General features: G+C 39.3%; 2 gene segments (V, D, J or C); both read right to left on the bottom strand.

The window, feature by feature from the left end:
* Window positions 1–6117: 6117 nt before the first annotated feature.
* On the bottom strand, window positions 6118–7361 carry LOC116521944. The segment is given in 4 exon segments: window positions 6118–6231; window positions 6343–6653; window positions 6738–6855; window positions 7137–7361. Coding segments are annotated over 4 exon segments (768 nt in total).
* A 977-nt stretch (window positions 7362–8338) lies between these two features.
* Window positions 8339–8841, bottom strand: LOC116522864 (the record flags this gene model as incomplete). The annotated part of the segment is given in 2 exon segments: window positions 8339–8655; window positions 8741–8841. Coding segments are annotated over 2 exon segments (357 nt in total), but the record flags the coding sequence as incomplete, so codon positions are not given.
* Window positions 8842–18671: the final 9830 nt, after the last annotated feature.

Below are 18671 nucleotides of genomic sequence, written 5' to 3'. Positions count from 1 at the left end.
CAGATACAGCTGGCTGCAGGAATCATCCCTGGAGATGATGAAACGGCCCTTGACTTTATTTGGGTATTAAGTGGAAGGAGATGAGCCTGTACTTATGCTGGCCAACAATTCCAGTCCTTTCCTTGGAGCCTGTCTCACCCAATACATGTAATGGTTGCTGAAGGTGAATCCAGAGGTTTCGCAGGAGAGACGGAGGGACTCTCCAAGTCTTCTCACATTCCCTCCAGACTCCATCAGCTGTACCTGAGATTGGACTCTTTAAAAAAAAACATATTTCAAATAGTTTTTTTGATCAGGAAACAGGAAATGGAAGGAAATTGTTTAGAGAAGAAAGGATGACCTTGAAAGAGGACTAATAGGGACACCAAGATGAAGTCTTTCCACAAGACCATTTTCTGTCCCTGCAATGAATAAAAATGGATTCAGGAAATTTCACAAACTGTGTTGGCTGAAAAGGGAAAGAACGGGGGCTCCTTTAAAGAGGAAGTGGAAATTTTGCCTCGATTTGCCTATCCAACCAGATATGTTTGGCCTAGTGGTTAAGGCAGCAGGCTAGGAAGCAAGAGATCTTGAGTTCAGGCCTCTCTTAGCTATGAAAGCCAGCTGAGAGACCTTGAGCTACTCATTCTCTCTCAGCACAAACCTTATCACAAAGGTGTTTTAGTTTTGTTATTGTTGTTATAGGGAAAATAAGAGAAGGAAAGGAGTGTCGGATATATTCACCACCTTGAATTATTTATAAAAAATAGCAACAGTACTTAGGCTTATATACCGCTTTATAGTGCTTTTACAGCCCTCTCTAAGCAGTTTCCAGAGTCAGCCTCTTGCCCCCAACAATCTGGGGCCTCATTTTACCCACCTGGGAAGGACAGAAGGCTGAGTTAACCTTGAGTCAGTGAGATTTGAACTGCCGAACTGCAGTTAGCAGTCAGCTGAAGTACCCTGCAATACTGCACTCTAAGTAGAGTAGAGTAGAACTTTCCACTAGAATGTGTATAGATTTATGAAACCCATTCCAGTCCTTTCCCTGGAGCCTGCCTCACCCAAATCATCCCATTGCTGCTGAAGGTGAATCCCGCGGCTTGGCAGGAGAGATGGAGGGATTCTCCAGGTCTTCTCACGTCCCCTCCAGACTCCACCAACTGGACTTGAGATTGGACTCCTAAAAAGAAAGGAGCTTTTTTAAATAGATATCTTGTATGCAAGAGGAGAACATAGAAATCAACTATGTAGTGGCAATAATTATCTTTGAGGACGAAAAGTATGGACAGAAGGTTTAGCCACATTTTTGCTTCCTGTAATGAATGGATGAAATTTAAAGGAGAGGATTCTGGAAATTGCGCAAGGTTTATGTTGGTGGGTGTTGTCCGAAAAGGCAAACCTTAAAGGGTAAATAGTGTCTCAATTTGCATATCTGTTGGGATAAAAGAGCCACAAAGGGCATTGATTAATACATTAACATGAATATAACTTGTATGTGCATTTTTCAATTAAGAAAAGGATTGGGACACAATTGTTTGATTAATACATTAGCATGAATATAACTTGTATGTGCATTTTTCAATTAAGAAAAGGATTGGGACACAATTGTTTCCCCTGTGATTTAATGGGAGAAAGGTCAGTTGATTGTACATTAAATAAAAGGAAATCTTGGAGAAATCCAACATGTCTCAAAATAATGCACAGTAATAGAGAATAAATGTATTTATTAGAGAGCACATCAAAATGCTAAAACTTCAGATGTTTGCTGCAAAATTACTTTTTTAATTTATGGAAAACCCTAAATACATTAAATGCATATTTCAATTAAAAAAGGATTGTGTTATGTGTTCCCCCCTCTCATTTAATGGGAGAAAGGACTAATTTATTGTAACTTAACTAAAAAAAGGCTTGAAAATAAAATCAGCACTTCTCAAAATGATGCAAAAAATAGAGAGTAAACTTATTTATTAGAGAGGACATCAAGAGGCCAGCACTTCTGATGTTTGCTGCAAAATTACCTTTTTATATGCGAAGCCTCAATATGCTCTGATTTCTGTTCTAAATTCCGACATGGCTTAATAGTAAGGATTGTAGTCTCTCAAGAACAGTGGTGTTATTCAGGCGGTTCCGATCAGTTTCGCTGAACCAGTAGCCCTGGACTGTGGGTGAACCTTCCCGGGCACGCCCGCTCCCAGCCAGCCGCCATGGCACCAAAACTTCTTATGCAGCCTCATTTTTGATGCCACCTGCATGCATGCAGTCCATATGCATGACCAAAGAACATACGTCAAAGGCACACACATGCATGACACAAGGGTGTGGAACAATGTTCCCTCTAATTTTTTTCAGTGTGCGCGGAAAAGTATAGTGTTTGAGCAGCACATTTTCATGCCTGAGCACCTGAATTTTTCATAGATGTTTCACAGAGCAATTGATTTATAGGATCCAAATTGGATTGGAGAAAAATGGTTTTGTGTGTGGGTGCATTTGTATGTTTGTGTCTCTGTGTGTGTGTGTGTGTGTGTGTGTGTGTGTGAGAGAGAGAGAGAGAGAGAGAGAGACAGAGAGAGACAGAGAGAGAGAGAGAGAGAGACAGAGACAGAGACAGAGAGACAGAGAGACAGAGAGACAGAGAAAGTGATCCGGTAAGGGAACTGCGCCTATTTAGAAAAGAAGGTAAATTATTTCATATATGATCAGTCGAAGATAAGTATGGGGACAGGTTAGGCGGTAGAGGGGAAGGTGGAGAGAGAGAAAATGATAAAAGAGTGGGAGAGAGGAAGAGGGGAAGAAAAAAGAGGGAAGAGAGACAGAAAGAGAAAGAGAAGGAGAGAGAAAGCGACAGAAGAGTGGGAAAGGAGAGAGAAAGAGAGACAGAAAGAGGGTGAGAGAGACAAAAAGAGACAAGCAGGAGAGAGAAGGGAGAAGGAGAAAGTGACAGAAGAATGGAAAATAAGGAGAGAGAAAGAGAAGAGAGACAAAGAGAAAGAAGATGAGAGAGACAGAGAGAAGAGAGGAAAAGGAAAGAGTAAGAGAGAACATCTCATTTCAACCATGAGGTTCAAATATTTTCTTTCATTGGTAATTTTATTTGTCCATTTACTATTCTATATTCTCATTTCTCCTTAACTTTGTCAAGAATTCCCTTCTTTTCATAGAATTTGTCACAATATCTTGAGAACAACTTTTTCAGCATAGCTTTACAGCTATTTAAAATATATAGTAATTTAGGTCAGGTTTTTAGAACATTAGTCTACTATTTAGGTCATTAAGTGCAAAGAAACAGAATTCAGAAAGTTGGCTTCCCTTTTTGTAATTGCCTATTGCCTGATTAATATTCCACCTACATTTTTGATAACTGATATTCACTGTTGACCCAAGAAGCCCATCGTAGAAAGAGACACTCCCTATGAACTTTGTTGGGTTTCCATGGAATGAAGTTTGATCTTTTTCTCAACCATACAGTAGCATATTCTTTCCAAGGAGGATATAATCAAGATAGTCCATAATTGCCTATCAATCTAACAGTATGGCGATTGACAATCTCTATATATTTCAACTCTAACTCTTTCAGCCTTAAAGATTTGGTGAGGAGAAATCCAAAAATTCTTTTAAAGAGGAAAAAAATGCTTGCACAATTGCACCCATGGAGACATGTATATATACACTTTAAAAAATGCTAAGTCTGCCCACCAACACACTGTCTCTCTCTCTCTCACACACACACACACACACACATTCTTACTCTCAATCTCATTCTATCACTCTCTCACTCACTCTCTCTCTCACACACACCCACTCTTACTCTCACACTCTCTCACCCTTTCTCTCACTCACTCTCACTCACACACTCACTCAATCTCTCTCTCACACTCACTCTCACTCAAACACAGACACTCACTCTTACTCTCACTCTCATTCTTTCAGTCTCTCTCTCTCTCTCACCCACTCTCTCTCTCACTCTCTCACTCTCTCAACTTCTTTCTCTCTCTCACTCACACTCTCACTCACACTCTCACTCACACTCTCACTCACACTCTCTCACTCTCACTCTCTCACTCTTTCACTCTCTCACTCTCTCACTCTCTCACTCACTCTCTCACTCTCTCAATCTCTCACTCTCTCACTCTCTCACTCACTCTCTCACTCCCTCACTCCCTCACTCTCTCTCACTCCCTCACTCCCTCACTCTCTCACTCTCTCACTCTCTCACTCTCTCACTCTCTCACTCTCTCACTCTCTCACTCTCTCACTCTCTCTCTCACTCACTCACTCACTCTCTCACACACACTCTCACTTTCACTCTCACTCTTACTTTCTTTCTCTCATGAGAGTGAGCGCATGTATCCCTCCTTCCTTCAGCCCAACATTCTTGCTGGCATCCCGGCCAGGCAAGAGGGACTGTAGAGGGTCTCCTTGAGTCTAGGGCAGTGAGTCATTCGATGGGAAAGTTGCCTCTCGGAAGGAATGACCCAGCTTGGCTCGTGCTTTCGATCTGCCACCCAATGAACGAACGGGGAAGCGAAGAGGCAGGAGAGACGAGTTCTCATGGCAAATCCGAGCAGCGGCTGCTGGGAGCCCATCCCATGCCTTCTCCAAACCCCCCACCCCTTCTCACAGCTACTTTCTGCCTCATGGACCTAGAACTGATTGGATCGCTGCTGTCTACGGGCTGGTTCTCCTCTCCTATTATTGTGGAAGGCGTCTCATAATATCCACTGCATGGCACTTGGAAACTGCTGTGCGGTGTTTTGTTGCCACTTGCGTGGCTACATAGCCGCACAGCTTAGAGGGAACATTGGTGTGGAAGCTCACAGTTGCAAACTGGTGGTAAACCAGTGAATCCCAGCCCTGTACTATTTGTTTGCAGATGCAGCTGGCTTCTTTTGGCATTGTCCCTGGAGATGGTGAAGCAGCCCCTGACTTTGTCAGAGTAGAACTTTTTACTGCAATCATCATAGATGAGTGTAAACCACTCCAGTCCTTTCCCTGGAGCCCGTCTCACCCAGGTCATGTGATAGCCACTGAAGGTGAATCCAGAGGGTTGGCAGGAGAGAGTGTATGTTAACACTTCAATGCATCTTGTATCATATCACATATCACATCAACTGTATGGTTTACAGAGTATTACTGTGTTTTTTGAAGCCTCGTGTATTGTTCAAATGTTAATCATGTTGATTAGTTTTTCTGGCACAACGTGCTTTTTATATTTCAACACTCATTTTGTTTTAAGCGCCAATGAAATAAATATATGTTTAACTTTAAGGGACATGGTGGCTCAGTGGCTAAGACGCTGAGCTTGTCGATCAAAAAGACTGGCAGTTTGGTGGTTCAAATCCTTAACACCATATAATGGGGTGAGCTCCTGTTGCTTGTCTCAGCTTCTGCCAACCTAGCAGTTCGAAACCTTGAAAAAATTCAAGTCGAAAAATAGGGAGCATTTTGGTCCCTACTGCCAGTCATTACTGACTCGTGTGTGTGTGTGTGTGTTTCTGTGTTTCTCTGTGTGTGTGCTCATCTCTGTTTCAAAGCCAAAGAGCCAGCGCTGTCCGAATACGTCTCCGGGGTCATGTGATTGGTATGAATAAACACCAAAGGTGCACTGAATACCGTTACCTTCCCACCAAAAGTGGTCCCTATTTTTCGACTTGCATTTTTACCTGATTTTGAACTGCTACATTGGAAGAAGCTGGGACAAGTAATGGGAGCTCACTCTGTTATGCGGTGCTAGGGATTAGAACAGCCAAACGGCTGACCTTTCTGATTAACAAGCTCAGTGTCTTAGCCACTGAGCCACATTGTCCCTATAATTTATTAGAGAGGATATTAAAAGGCTAGCATATCTAATGTTTACTTTAAGATTACCCCCTTAACCTTTAATTTGTTTTATGCAAAAAATGTCACCCCTAGTCCTTCTTTTCAATAGACTAGCCATACACAAATCCTGAAACTGTTCTTTGTATGTTTCAGCCTCCAGATGCCAGTCATCTTATTACTCTTCTCTGCCCTCTTTCCAAAGTCTCAATATCTTTTTTTTTATAATGCGGTCAACAAAACTGGTTGCATCATTGCAGATGTGATCTTCCAAAGGCTTTATTAAGTGATGCTTCATGTAATCTTGACTCTGTCACTCTGTTAATGCAGCCTAGGGTTGCCCTGGCTTTTAAACAGACTGATGAACTTGGCCTTTTTCATTTTTCTAACAGCAAACTCTGTGATATCAAGACCAAAATAGTCCTTCATGAAGCTCTCAGTAGACAGTGATCAATCCTGTCTGACTAATGCAGGATTGGGGCTCCATAAAGTTGAAGAGTGAAGAAAGGAAGGTTTTTGCTTGGCTTCTGATTCACTTCCTCTCACTGTGGGTTTTGCACAGTAATAGACTCCTGTGTCTTCAGTTTTGAGGCTGTTCATTTGCAGATACAGCTGGCTTTTGGCATTGTCCCTGGAGATGGTGAAGCGCCCCTTCACGTTGTCTGAGTAGAACTTTTTAGTGGGATCATAAGAGATGAGTGCAACCCATTCCAGTCCTTTCCCTGGACCCTGTCTCACCCAGTGCATCCCATAATCTCTGAAGGTGAATCCAGAGGCTTGGCAGGAAAGACGGAGGGACTCTCCAGCTCTTCTCACATCTCCTCCAAACTCCACCAACTGTATTTGAGATTGGATTCCTAAAAAGAAAGGAGCTTTTTAAATAGATCTCTTGTATACAAGAGCAGAACATAAAATAATATATATATAGTGGCAATAATTACCTTTAAGGAGTACAAGTATGGACAGAAGGTTTAGCCACATTTTTGCTCCCTGTAATGAATAGATGAAATTGATAGGAGAGGATTCTGGAAATACGGAAATAGCGTTGGTGGGAGATGCCTGAAAAGGCAAACCTTTGGGCTCCTTTTAAGGGGAAATTGTGTCTTGATTTGCATATCTGTTGGGATAAAAGAGTCACACGGGGCATTGATTAACCCTTAACCACAGACATAAGATTCCGGCTATGCTATTACAGACAAAATTACCACTCTAGATGCATAGTCCATTAATTGGACAACAATATTGTGACTGTTGGTTCTGGATCTGTTGCTTCCAAAAGGTGCAGAAGATCATTTGAATTTGTTCTTGCCATACTAATTATTGCACAAAGTATATTTTACTTGGACAACTATTTCATCAGGAGCTTCATCATTGCTGATGTCAGAATCGGTGGTGTGTTTGTGTCTGTGTGTGTGTTTCTCGTTGTCCATTACAAAACTTTTGTCGCAATCCGATCCCACTTCAATCAGATCATTCTCTGCTTCTTCATACCATGTTAGAAGACCCTCCTCGAAGTTTGGACCACCAAATCTCACTCTTTTTGGTGGAAAACATGGCCCCAACATTATAACTTTATATATATATTAACAAATATCTGTGATCAAAATAACCACAACTCAAATTCAAATGCCACTGAAGAAAACACCAAATAACTGACCCAACTGTGATGCTGCATAGACCCTTATTAGCTGCTATTCCCAACCGGAACGGTCCATTTCTAAAAATAGGGGTGTTCCATACATTTTGGAAAACTGTTGCAGTCACTATGATGGAGGGTTTGTGGTTATGGGTTAATACATTTCAATGAATAAAAGTTGCTTGTGCATTTTTCAATTAGGAAAAGGATTGGGATTCCGTTTTCTCCCCTGTGAGTTTATGTGGGGAAGGACCAGTTGATTGTACATTAAGTTAAACGAAAGCTTGAAAAAATTATGTGAAATCCAATTCTGTTCGAGAACTTAACTTCTTTCGTAATACATTAAGACAATGTATCACTTTGTAACCCTTGGTGGATTGGTGTATATATTTGTATGCATTTTTAAAACACTTTTTTTTCATATCAGCCAAATATAATATGTCCTTCGATGTTTCCATATCCAGCAAAGATTTGAAATACTCAGGCATTTTATCTGGTGAAAAACATTAATGATATATCATTTTAAAAAGATTCCCAGTGATTAAGAAAGGAGGTTTAGAAACTTTTGTTATCAAACATAATTAATTTTTATTTAAAAGGTTTCACAAAGATAGAATGTTTTGAATGATATTTTAAATAGACAATGGAATGCCATTTATGTGGTTTTGCCTTGAATTTTGGAATATTTGTTGCATCTTAAGGTTACACTGGCTTTTAAACAGACTGATGAACTTGGCATTTTTCATTTTTCTTGCAGCAAACTCTGTTATATCTAGAATGAAAGAGTCCTTCCTGAAGCTCTCAGTATACTGTAATCAATCCTCATTGACTAATCCAGGACGTGGGGCTCCATAAAGTTGAAGAGTGAAGAAAGGAAGGTTTTTGCTTGGCTTCAGATTCACTTCCTCTCACTGTGTCTCCTGCACAGTAATAGACTCCTGTGTCTTCGGTTTTGAGGCTGTTCATTTGCAGATACAGCTGGCTTTTGGCATTGTCCCTGGAGATGGTGAAACGCCCCTTCACTTTGTCTGAGTAGAACTTTCCACTAGAATCGGTATAGATGAATGAAACAAATTCCAGTCCTTTCCCAGGAGCCTGTCTCACCCAGATCATCCCATAGTCGCTGAAGGTGAATCCAGAGGCTTGGCAGGAGAGACGGAGGGACTCTCCAGGTCTTCTCACATCCCCTCCAGACTCCACCAACTGGACTTGAGATTGGACTCCTAATAAGAAAGGAGCTTTTTAAATGGATGCCTTGCATTGAAGAGTGGAACATAAAAATTATATATATATAGTGGCAATAATTACCTTTGAGGACTACAAGTATGGACAGAAGGTTTAGCCACATTTTTGCTCCCTGTAATGAATAGATGAAATTGATAGGAGAGGATTCTGGAAATAGCGCAAGGTTTATGTTGGTGGGTGTTGTCTAAAAAGTAAGTTGGGCTTCTTTAAAGGGGAAATTGTCTCTTGATTTGCATATCTGTTGGGATAAAAGAGTCACAAGGGGCATTGATTAACCACAGACATACTATTCCAGCTACGCTATTACAGACAGAATGACCACTCTAGCTGCATAGTCCATTGATTGGACAACAATATTGTAAACTATAGCCTTGACTATACACACTTTTGTTGGCAGGGTGATGTCTCTGTGTGGAAATTTTAAATCCCCTTAAACATTCCAGACAGTTTCCCTCCTGAAACACAGCAACATTTTTATTAAAATCTTCAGCTTTGTGGCGGAGGTCAAAGACTCATGAGAAATTCTCTTGAGAGAACATTCAGTGAACTATGACAAAAAAAAATTGTCATGTTTTAAAAATGAAGCAATATCTCAAAATGCTTGTTTTATTCTCTACCCCACCCCCATAGGCCATGGAGTTTGGTGTGCCAACATTGCCCCCTGGTGTCCAAAGTGAGGAGAGGACACAATCCTCCTAATTCTCTGAGGAGATTCTTTAGGTCCAGATGTTTCCTCAATATCTGTGTGGCAGTTTGGATATTTATAAAGATCATCATCATGCTTCATTTCCTGTCTTATGCCAGGATACTCAGGGCTGCCTTAACTGAGGGACCTGGTGGGCTGTTGCCTGAAGCACCACAAGCATAGGGGCCCCACGTGACCCGTCAAAACCGCGGACCACAAAAGCGTGATCGACAAAATCGCGCATTTGACGTCATCACAGCGCGACGAAAAAGATCGAAAAATTGAAATAAAAATTAATAAAAATTAAATTACAGCAAGCCGATTCACATGAAGGTAAGGGTTAGGTTTAGGGTTAGGGTTAGGTTAAGGGTTAGGGTTAGCTTTAGAGCGTTAGCGTTACGTTTAGCGTTAGGTTAAGGGTTAGCGTTAGGTTTTTGGTTACGTTAACGGTTAGGTTTAGGGTTAGGTTTAGGGTTAGGTTAAGGGTTAGGTTTAGGGTTAGGTTTAGGGTTAGGTTTGGGGGGGTTAGGGTAAGGTTTTCGCTTTATTTTTACATTTTTCGATCTTTTCCATCGCGCTGTGATGACGTCACATACGCGCTTTTGTCGACCGTGATTTTGTCGTCCGCGGTTTTGTGGTGGAACCGGGGCCCCATACTAATCTTGTATCATATAAGTACATCAAATCTATGGCTTACTGATTATTATTGTGTTTTTCAAGCATCGTGTATTGTTCGAATGTTTATCATGTCAATTAATGTTTGTGGCCAGCATATATTTAATGTTTCAACAGCGATTTTGTTGAAAGTGCCAAAAAAATAAATATATGTTTAATTTGAGGGTGGCTCAGTGGCTAAGACACTGAGCTTTTCAATCAGAAAGATTTGGAGTTCGGCGGTTCGGGGTCATAATACTGTTAAGACATCCCTGCTAAATGGATAGGAAAGCATTTGGGAAAGTTCAGAAAAAGTTAACTGGCAGGGTGACTTTGGGCTGGTTACTCTCTCTCTCTCTCAGCCCAACCCACCTCACAAGATTGTCGTGTAGAATTTGACCAGTTTAAATGCCTAAGCCTGGACTCAGAGTCCCTGTTACAGCCTGGGGGATCAATCCATATTTCTACCTGTAATATTTCTGTTGGGAAGAGCAACAAAGTTGATTAGGGGACTGGAGGCTAAACCATATGAAGAAGGGTTGTAGAAACTAGGTAAGTTTAGTTTAATGAAAAGGGCGACTAAGGGAGACATGATAGCAATCTTCCAATATCTCAGGGGCTGCTACAAAGAAGAGGGAGTCAATCTATTCTCCAAAGCACCTGAGGGCAGGACAAGAAGCAATGGTGGAAACTAATCAAGGAGACAAGCAACCTTCCTTATTCAGTGGAACCACTTGCCTCCAGACGTTGTGAATGCACTGGAATTAAGAAGATGTTGGATAATCATTTGTCTGAAGTGGTGTAGGGCTTCCTGCCTAAGCAGAGAATTGGACTAGAAGACCTCCAAGGTCTCTTCCAACTCTGTTATTCTATTCTATTCTATTCTATTCTATTCTATTCTACTCTACTCTACTCTATTCTAATTCAATTTTCATAGCTGCTCTAATGAGAAGGTTTTTGCTCAGCATCAGATTCACTTCCTCTCACTGTGTAAGTTGAGCAGTAATAGGCACCTGTGTCCTCCAGTTTGAGATTGTTCATTTGCAGATACAGCTGGCTGCGGGAATCATCCCTGGAGATGGTAAAGCGGCCCTTGACTTTACCTGGGTAGTAATTGGAAGGAGATGAGCCTGTACTTATGCTGGCCAACAATTCCAGGCCTTTCCCTGGAGCCTGTCTAACCCAATACATGTAATGGTTGCTGAAGGTGAATCCAGAGGATTCGCAGGAGAGATGGAGAGACTCTCCAAGTATTCTCACATCCCCTCCAGACTCCAAAAGCTGGACCTGAGATTGAACTCCTTTTAAAAAAAAACATTTCAATTATATTTTTTGATCACGAAACAGGAAATGGAAGGAAATTGTTTAGCTAAGAAAGGATTACCTTGAAAGTGGACTAATACGGACACCAAGACTAGCCGCAAGACCATTTCCTGTCCCTGAAATGAATAAAAACGGATTCAGGAAACTTCACAAACTCTTTTGGCTGAAAAGGGAAAGAACGGGGGCTCCTTTAAAGAGGAAATTTTGCCTCGATTTGCCTGTCCAACCAGATATGTTTGGCCTAGTGGTTAAGGCAGCAGACTAGGAAGCAAGAGACCTTAGCTATGTCTTAGCTATGAAAGCCAGATGAGAGACCTTGAGCTACTCATTCTCTCTCAGCACAAACCTTCTCACAAAGGTGTTTTCTGGTTGTTGTTGTTGTTGTTGTTGTTGTTGTTGTTATAGGGAAAATAAGAGAAGGAAATGGGTGTCAGATATATTCACCACCTTGAATTATTTATAAAAACTAACAACAGCACTTAGGCTTATATAGCGCTTTATACTGCTTTTACAGCCCTCTCTAAGCAGTTTCCAGAGTCAGCCTCTTGCCCCCAACAATCTGGGTCCTCATTTTACCCACCTGGGATGGACGGAAGGCTGAGTCAACCTTGAGTCGGTGAGATTTCAACTGTCAAACTGCAGTTAGCAGTCAGCTGAAGTAGCCTGCAATACTCCACTCTAACCACTGCACCACCTAGGCTCTTTGGCAGGATACAAATATATTTAATTCCTTATTTTATATTTTCTTTTACTTTATTTTACTTTACTTTTCCTTACCTTAACTTACCTTATTTTACTTTATTTTTTAAATTTAATTACCATCCCTCTCAGCACAAGATAATTCTTTGGGTAGCTTACAATGTTAAAATGGATAATGCATAACAACAACATATACAACATATACATATATACAATAAAACATTATATAAATAAACAAAGAAGCAAATGAATGAATGAATGAATGAATGAATGAATGAATGAATGAATGAATGAATGAATGAATGAATTCATAACCATTGGGATCAAAGAATCCCTCCGTGCATTGGTCTCCTAGGTTTCCTTGCATACAAAAGAACCACAAATGATAATAAAGGCGGAAAGAGAGACTGAAAAAAATCAAGAATGATTTTTTCCCCCTGTAGCATATTTTAGCCCATTAACAATATTAACACTTTTATTTGTGATTACAAAAAAAGAGCTATTTTTTTTTTCCCAGTGAAACATTTGTTTAATTTTTCTTTAAAAAAAACAAACACAAATATGTCATCATTTGTCAATCATTAAGACATTGAAATACAATTTTTTTTGTTGTGTGTACCCCTCCCTCCCTCCACCCCCCCATCCCCCCTCCTCCTTCCCCCCCCGACTTCCCAGAACCCGTACACGGTATGGATTTTTAACTAACACAGTCTAAAATCTATTGAGAAAAAAGAAATAAAGAAATTAATGACATTCTAGATTGAACTTAGCTTCTTCTTACTGAACTAACTTTTAACAGTTTAAATCATTTCTGATCTTAAGCATAGGCTAACTGGAATTTCTTAGTCCCGTATTTATTTTGTATATAGTCAATCCATTTTTTCCAGTCTCGTTTATATCTCTCATTTGAATGATCTTTGAGATATGCCGATATTTTAGCCATTTCAGCTAAGTTTGTTACTTTCAATGTCCATTCTTGGATTGTAGGCAAGTCTTCCTTCTTCCAATATTGCGCCACCAACAGTCTTGCTGCAGTTATCAGGTGCAGAATCAAATTGGTCTCTACCACTGTAAAATCAGTACATATACCTAGTAAAAATAACTGAGGAATAAACTTTATCCTTTTTTAAAAAACATTTTGCATGACCCACCATATTTTTATCCAAAATGCCTTAACCTTTTGGCAGGTCCACCATATATGATAATATGTAGCATCGAGAGAACCACACCTCCAACATTTAGGCTGTACATTCGGATACATAGAAGCCAACTTTTTAGGATCTAAATGCCATCTATAAAACATCTTGTAAAAATTTTCTCTCAGATTTTGAGCTTGTGTAAATTTCACATTTCTTACCCAAATTCTTTCCCATGTATCCAACATTATTGGTTCCTCAATATTTTGAGCCCATTTTATCATACAATCTTTAACTAATTCTGTTTCCGAATCCATCTGTATTAATACATTATATATCCTCTTTATATGCATTAAGCTTTGATCTCTTATTTGTTTAAACAGATTATCCTCAACTTGAATAAAGCCAATTTTTTGATCTATTTTCCACCTAGCCTGTAATTGCCCATACTGGAACCATGTTTGAACTACCTTCTCCTCTTTTAATACCTCTAAAGATTTTAATTGTAATACCCCCCTTTCCGAGGTAAGAAGCTGTCTGTAAGTAAATCTGTCCTGTTTTTGTGCTGTATTCATATTTTCAATTGCATGTCTAGGAATTGCCCACATGGGTATCTTGTCATTTAATTTATATTGGTATTTCTTCCAAACCCGCAATAAAGCATTTCTCAAAATATGACTTTTAAAGTTCTTATCCAATTTTTTGTTGAATAACAGGTAAGCATGCCAACCAAATACCAGATCGTGTCCCTCAATGTTCAATATTCTATCATTGGTTAAATGAATCCAATCACTAATTACAGATAATGCCACTGCATCATAATATAGTTTTAAATTAGGTAGTTTCAATCCTCCTCTCTCGCGTACATCTTGCATTATTTTCATCTTTACCCTCGGCTTCTTTCCTGCCCACACAAATTTGTTGATACCCTTCTGCCATTCTAAAAGGTTCGCATCTTTTTTAAGTATAGGTAACATTTGGAAAAGAAATAAAAATTTTGGTAAAATGTTCATTTTCACTGCCGCTATCCTGCCCAGCAAAGATAAGTGCAATTTCTCCCATTTTTTCATCTCTGTCTGTATGCTATGCCAAAGTGGTTCATAATTATGCTTATATAATTTCCCATTTGAAGTTAAAATGTTAACTCCAAGATATTTGACTTTTTTAACTACCTCACATCCTAGCATCACTCCTAATTCTTCCTTTTGTTTAATATTCATATTTATAGCTAATATTTTGGTTTTTCCTAAGTTTATTTTAAAGCCAGACACTTGACCATATTGATTAATCGTATTCATTAAAACCATACTGGATTCCTGCGGTTGTTCCAATATTATGACCAAATCATCCGCAAAAGCGCGGATTCTATATTCTTGCTGCCTAATCTTGATCCCTTTTAAACCATCCAAGCCCCGTATTTTATTCAACAATACTTCCAAAGTTATAATAAACAATAATGGGGACAAAGGACAACCCTGTCTTGTACCTTTTCCAATTTGAAAAGAGTCTGTTAAACTTCCATTGACTATGATTTGTGCTGTTTGCTGTTGGTATATTGCTTTAATTGACTGTAAAAAATTATCTCCTATCTGCATTTTTTGCAATATCTTCAGCAGAAATTGCCAGTTAACTCGATCAAAGGCCTTCTCAGCATCCAAAAATATAAACGCAGAAGGGATCTGGTTGTTCTTTCCCAAATATTCTAATGCATTAATAATTAATCTGACATTACTTTTCATCTGTCTCCCTTGTATAAAACCTGTTTGGTCCGTATGTATCAATTGTTGAATGACCAACATTAACCTATTTGCTAATATTTTAGTAAAAATTTTATAATCTACATTCAGTAATGAAATGGGTCTATAATTTTTGGGTTGAGTAGTATCTTGATCTTCTTTGGGTATCAAAGATATAAACGCTGTCTTCCAAGATGGAGGGACTTTACCTTCCGTTTGAATCATATTAAATAATTCTCTAAGAGGTTCTACCATTTCTAACTGTAAGTTTTTGTAGTAAACCGCTGTCAAGCCATCTGTACCTGGTGCTTTCCCTGGCTTTAATTGCTTAATTACCTGCAGGATTTCCCCCGAGGTTATTGGTTGATTCAATTTTTGCCTGTGTTCTTCTCTAACTGAAGGTATTTTCTCCTTGTCTAAATATTTGTCTATGTCTAAACCATTAATTTTATCCCCTTTATACAGTTCTGTAAAAAATTCCCAGAAAGCCTTTTGAATCTCTTCCTGTTGGAACACCTCCTTCCCTCTGTAAATCAGTTTAGATATATTTCGAGTTTTCCTTTTTTTCCTAATCTGATAAGCTAACCATCTGCCAGGTTTGTTTGCATTACAAAAAGTATTGTGTTTTGCATATAATAAATTAGTAGCTACCTGGTCAGAGATCAACATGTCAAATTGAGATTTTAATATGTTAATAGCTTCCTTAACCTTTGTATCGTCTGGTTTCCTTGTTAACTCCAGCTCTTTTCTCTTAATTTCCTCTTCCAGTTCTGTTCGTTTTAGCCCTTGCTTATTTCTATGTGTTTTATTTATATTCATCAAAACTCCTCTCATATACGCTTTGCTTGCATCCCATACAAATTCCATAGATGTACCCTTATTCATATTCAAAACAAAATATTCAGATAGTAATTTTTTACAATCATTAATATAGTTTTCATATCTAAATAAATTTTCATTCAGTCTCCAAAACCTTCTTGCCTGCACTACCCTTCCCAACTCCATCCAAACTGGGTTATGGTCCGAAAGGACTCTAGCTGCAATCTTTGTTTTCTTGACCCTAGAAAGCAAATCATTAGTGGTTAGAATAAAATCGATCCTTGAAAGGGATTGATGCCTGTCCGAGAAGAAAGTGAAGTCATATTCCTCTGCATTTCTTTCTCGCCAGATATCTCTCAATTCAAAATCATCCATAATGTCAAAGAAAGATTTGGGTAACTTTGCTCGCATCTTGGTATTTAGGCGGGAAATCTTCTTATCTCTCTTAGTGTCTATCACTCCATTCCAGTCACCCAATAGTATACAGGAACTATAGTCCCACTGTACTAATTTAGCATGAAGATTTCTATAGAATCTATCTTGCTGTTGATTGGGAGCATAAATTCCCAAAAGTAATGTCTTTTTCCCTTCTAAGATTAAGTCTAAAGCAATATATCTTCCGAAGGGATCTGCTTCTATTAATTCAGCTTTCATATCTTTTCTTAAGTATACAACTATACCATTCTTCTTTTCCATAGCAGAAGCTGCAAAATGTTGACCAAGTTTTGAGTTGATCAAATATTTTTGATCAGTTGACTTGATATGAGTTTCTTGCAAACAAATTACATCGTTCTTAAACTGTTTAAGATAATGAAATATTTTCTTCCTCTTCTGTGGAGAGTTCAGTCCGTTGACATTCCATGTTAAAATCTTAGTTGTCATCTTTGGTTGGTTGAAGCATTTTTAGAGCTTCCTGCACGGCCTGTTTAACCTTAGGTCTAGCTCCTCCCACTGCTTCCAGATTTGTTGTTGTAGTTCCTTGATCGATGGCCGATGATTGTTGATGCTGTTGCCTCTTAGCTTGTTTCTCCATACGTCTAGTAGTCATGCGGCTAGGTCTTGGTTCCATAGCACCTTGCACTTCTAGAGAAGAGAGATGCTCCATCTTGTCTGGTGGTTGTGTAGTTTGCTGTCTATCCTGTCCTTCTTGTGGTCTTTCTCTAGGTCCAGATGGTGCAGGGTGTCCGGCCTTCAATATATTATAATAAAAATCTCGGGCTTTCCATACAGAGTTGAGGCGGTACCTTTGCTTATCAAATGTAAATATGATGCCAAATGGTGCATCCCATCTATACTGTATCTGACGATTTCTGAGTTCTTCGACCAAAAAAGCGTAGTCTCTTCTGGCTCTTAACATTTGAGGTGGTATCTCTTTCAAAACAGCCAGGTCTTGACCGCCAATTTGAAGCTTAGTGTTATAAGACGCTTGCAGTACCATATTTCTGAACTCTCTTGTAGTAAAATATATAACGATGTCTCGAGGAAGCTGCTTCTGCTTTGCCAGCCAGGAGTTAACGCGGTAAGCTTTGTCAATTTGCCAGCCTTGGTTGGTCCCTGGTCTTCCCATCAGGCGGTCAAAAGCTTCCGATAGGATCTGTTTCAGGTTCTCCTGTTTCTCCTCACGCAGCCCCCTTACTCTTAATGCGAACTCCATTTGTCGGTACTGTATCATAATAATTTCTTTTTCAGCATTTTCCACTTTTTGTTCCACCACCTCTGTTTTCAATGTCAAGTTAGCATTGGCATCATTAAGAACCTCTAGAGTATCTTCCACTCCAGAAATATGTTCTGTTAATACAGTTACAAGACTCAGCATGTCGTCTCTAATTTTATCAACCTTAGCCTCAAATTTCTCATACAACTCCTGTTTAAGTCCTTTTATTTCACTTTTAATTTCACTTTTAATTTCTTCTTTCATTTCTTTTATTTCCTCTTTTCTCTCCTCTCTATTATCTCTAAATTTATCTTCCATTTTAATTGTCTGTGCATTAAGAGCCTCGCTTAGATTACTCAGAAAAAATTCTTTCGTTAACACATCCCCAGCAGGGGGCATAGGAAGCGGAGGCTGCAGCTTTGTACCAGGCACTGAGGATGTGCCCCTGGAAGTAGAGGGTGACGACTTCAAGTTAATATTTGGTTTTGAGGCCATTTCAAAATTTGTCTGCCTGCAGTTAATAAAACTCTATTGCCTAAATATGCAGCTTTAAGTAAAGAGGCTTTTATTTTGAAGTTTAAGGCTTGGCAAAAGTTTCAGTGAGTAAACATTGTAACAAGACCGTTCAACAGATTCATCACCATTTAACTTCCAAATAAGCAAAGTTAATGAAGGAGTAAAATTCTTCTATTGTGAAACCAAAACATGTGATAAGCTATCTCTTTTGTTTTGAATTCTTTTGAAGTCTTGTGAGAATTAGCAAAAAGTGTTCGTTATTACCGGAGAAACCAGCCTGCTCGGCGCCATTTTAAAAGCCTCTGAGTAAATAATTTTTCGGAGGAGAAAAAGAGAAGAAGCTAAAATGTTGATAAGCAATTATTGTCCTTGCAGTAAACGGATTCAGCTCGTGATAAGATTAAATCAAACAAAACTTAGAGCAGAGTGGGAGAGACCTACTTTGTCCTGCACAAGGCAGTTTGAAGTTCCCAGCACGGACAGCCGTTCTGCCTTGGGCTAGCCCCCCTTTCCTTGCAAGCACAAAAGCTGCAAAAATCGAAGAGCATTTGCCAGCAAAACAGTTTCTTCTTTCCCTCTTGCCTGAAGGATAAGAAAACCTGATAAGACGTCAGATGGAAGATCCTCTAATCAGGTACGTAGCCAGGAATTCGGAGGCAGCTGATTTTTTGCTGCTTCCACCAGTAAGCTCCTCCCAGGAAGTCGCTAATTTTTTTCTACTATCCATTTGTTGTAATGTCAACCATTTGTCTAAAATGGTATAAGGTTTCCT

This window comes from Thamnophis elegans, chromosome Z, assembly GCF_009769535.1.
Source record: "Thamnophis elegans isolate rThaEle1 chromosome Z, rThaEle1.pri, whole genome shotgun sequence".
Lineage (NCBI taxonomy): Eukaryota > Metazoa > Chordata > Lepidosauria > Squamata > Colubridae > Thamnophis > Thamnophis elegans.
This window is presented reverse-complemented; position numbering and strand designations above follow the sequence as displayed.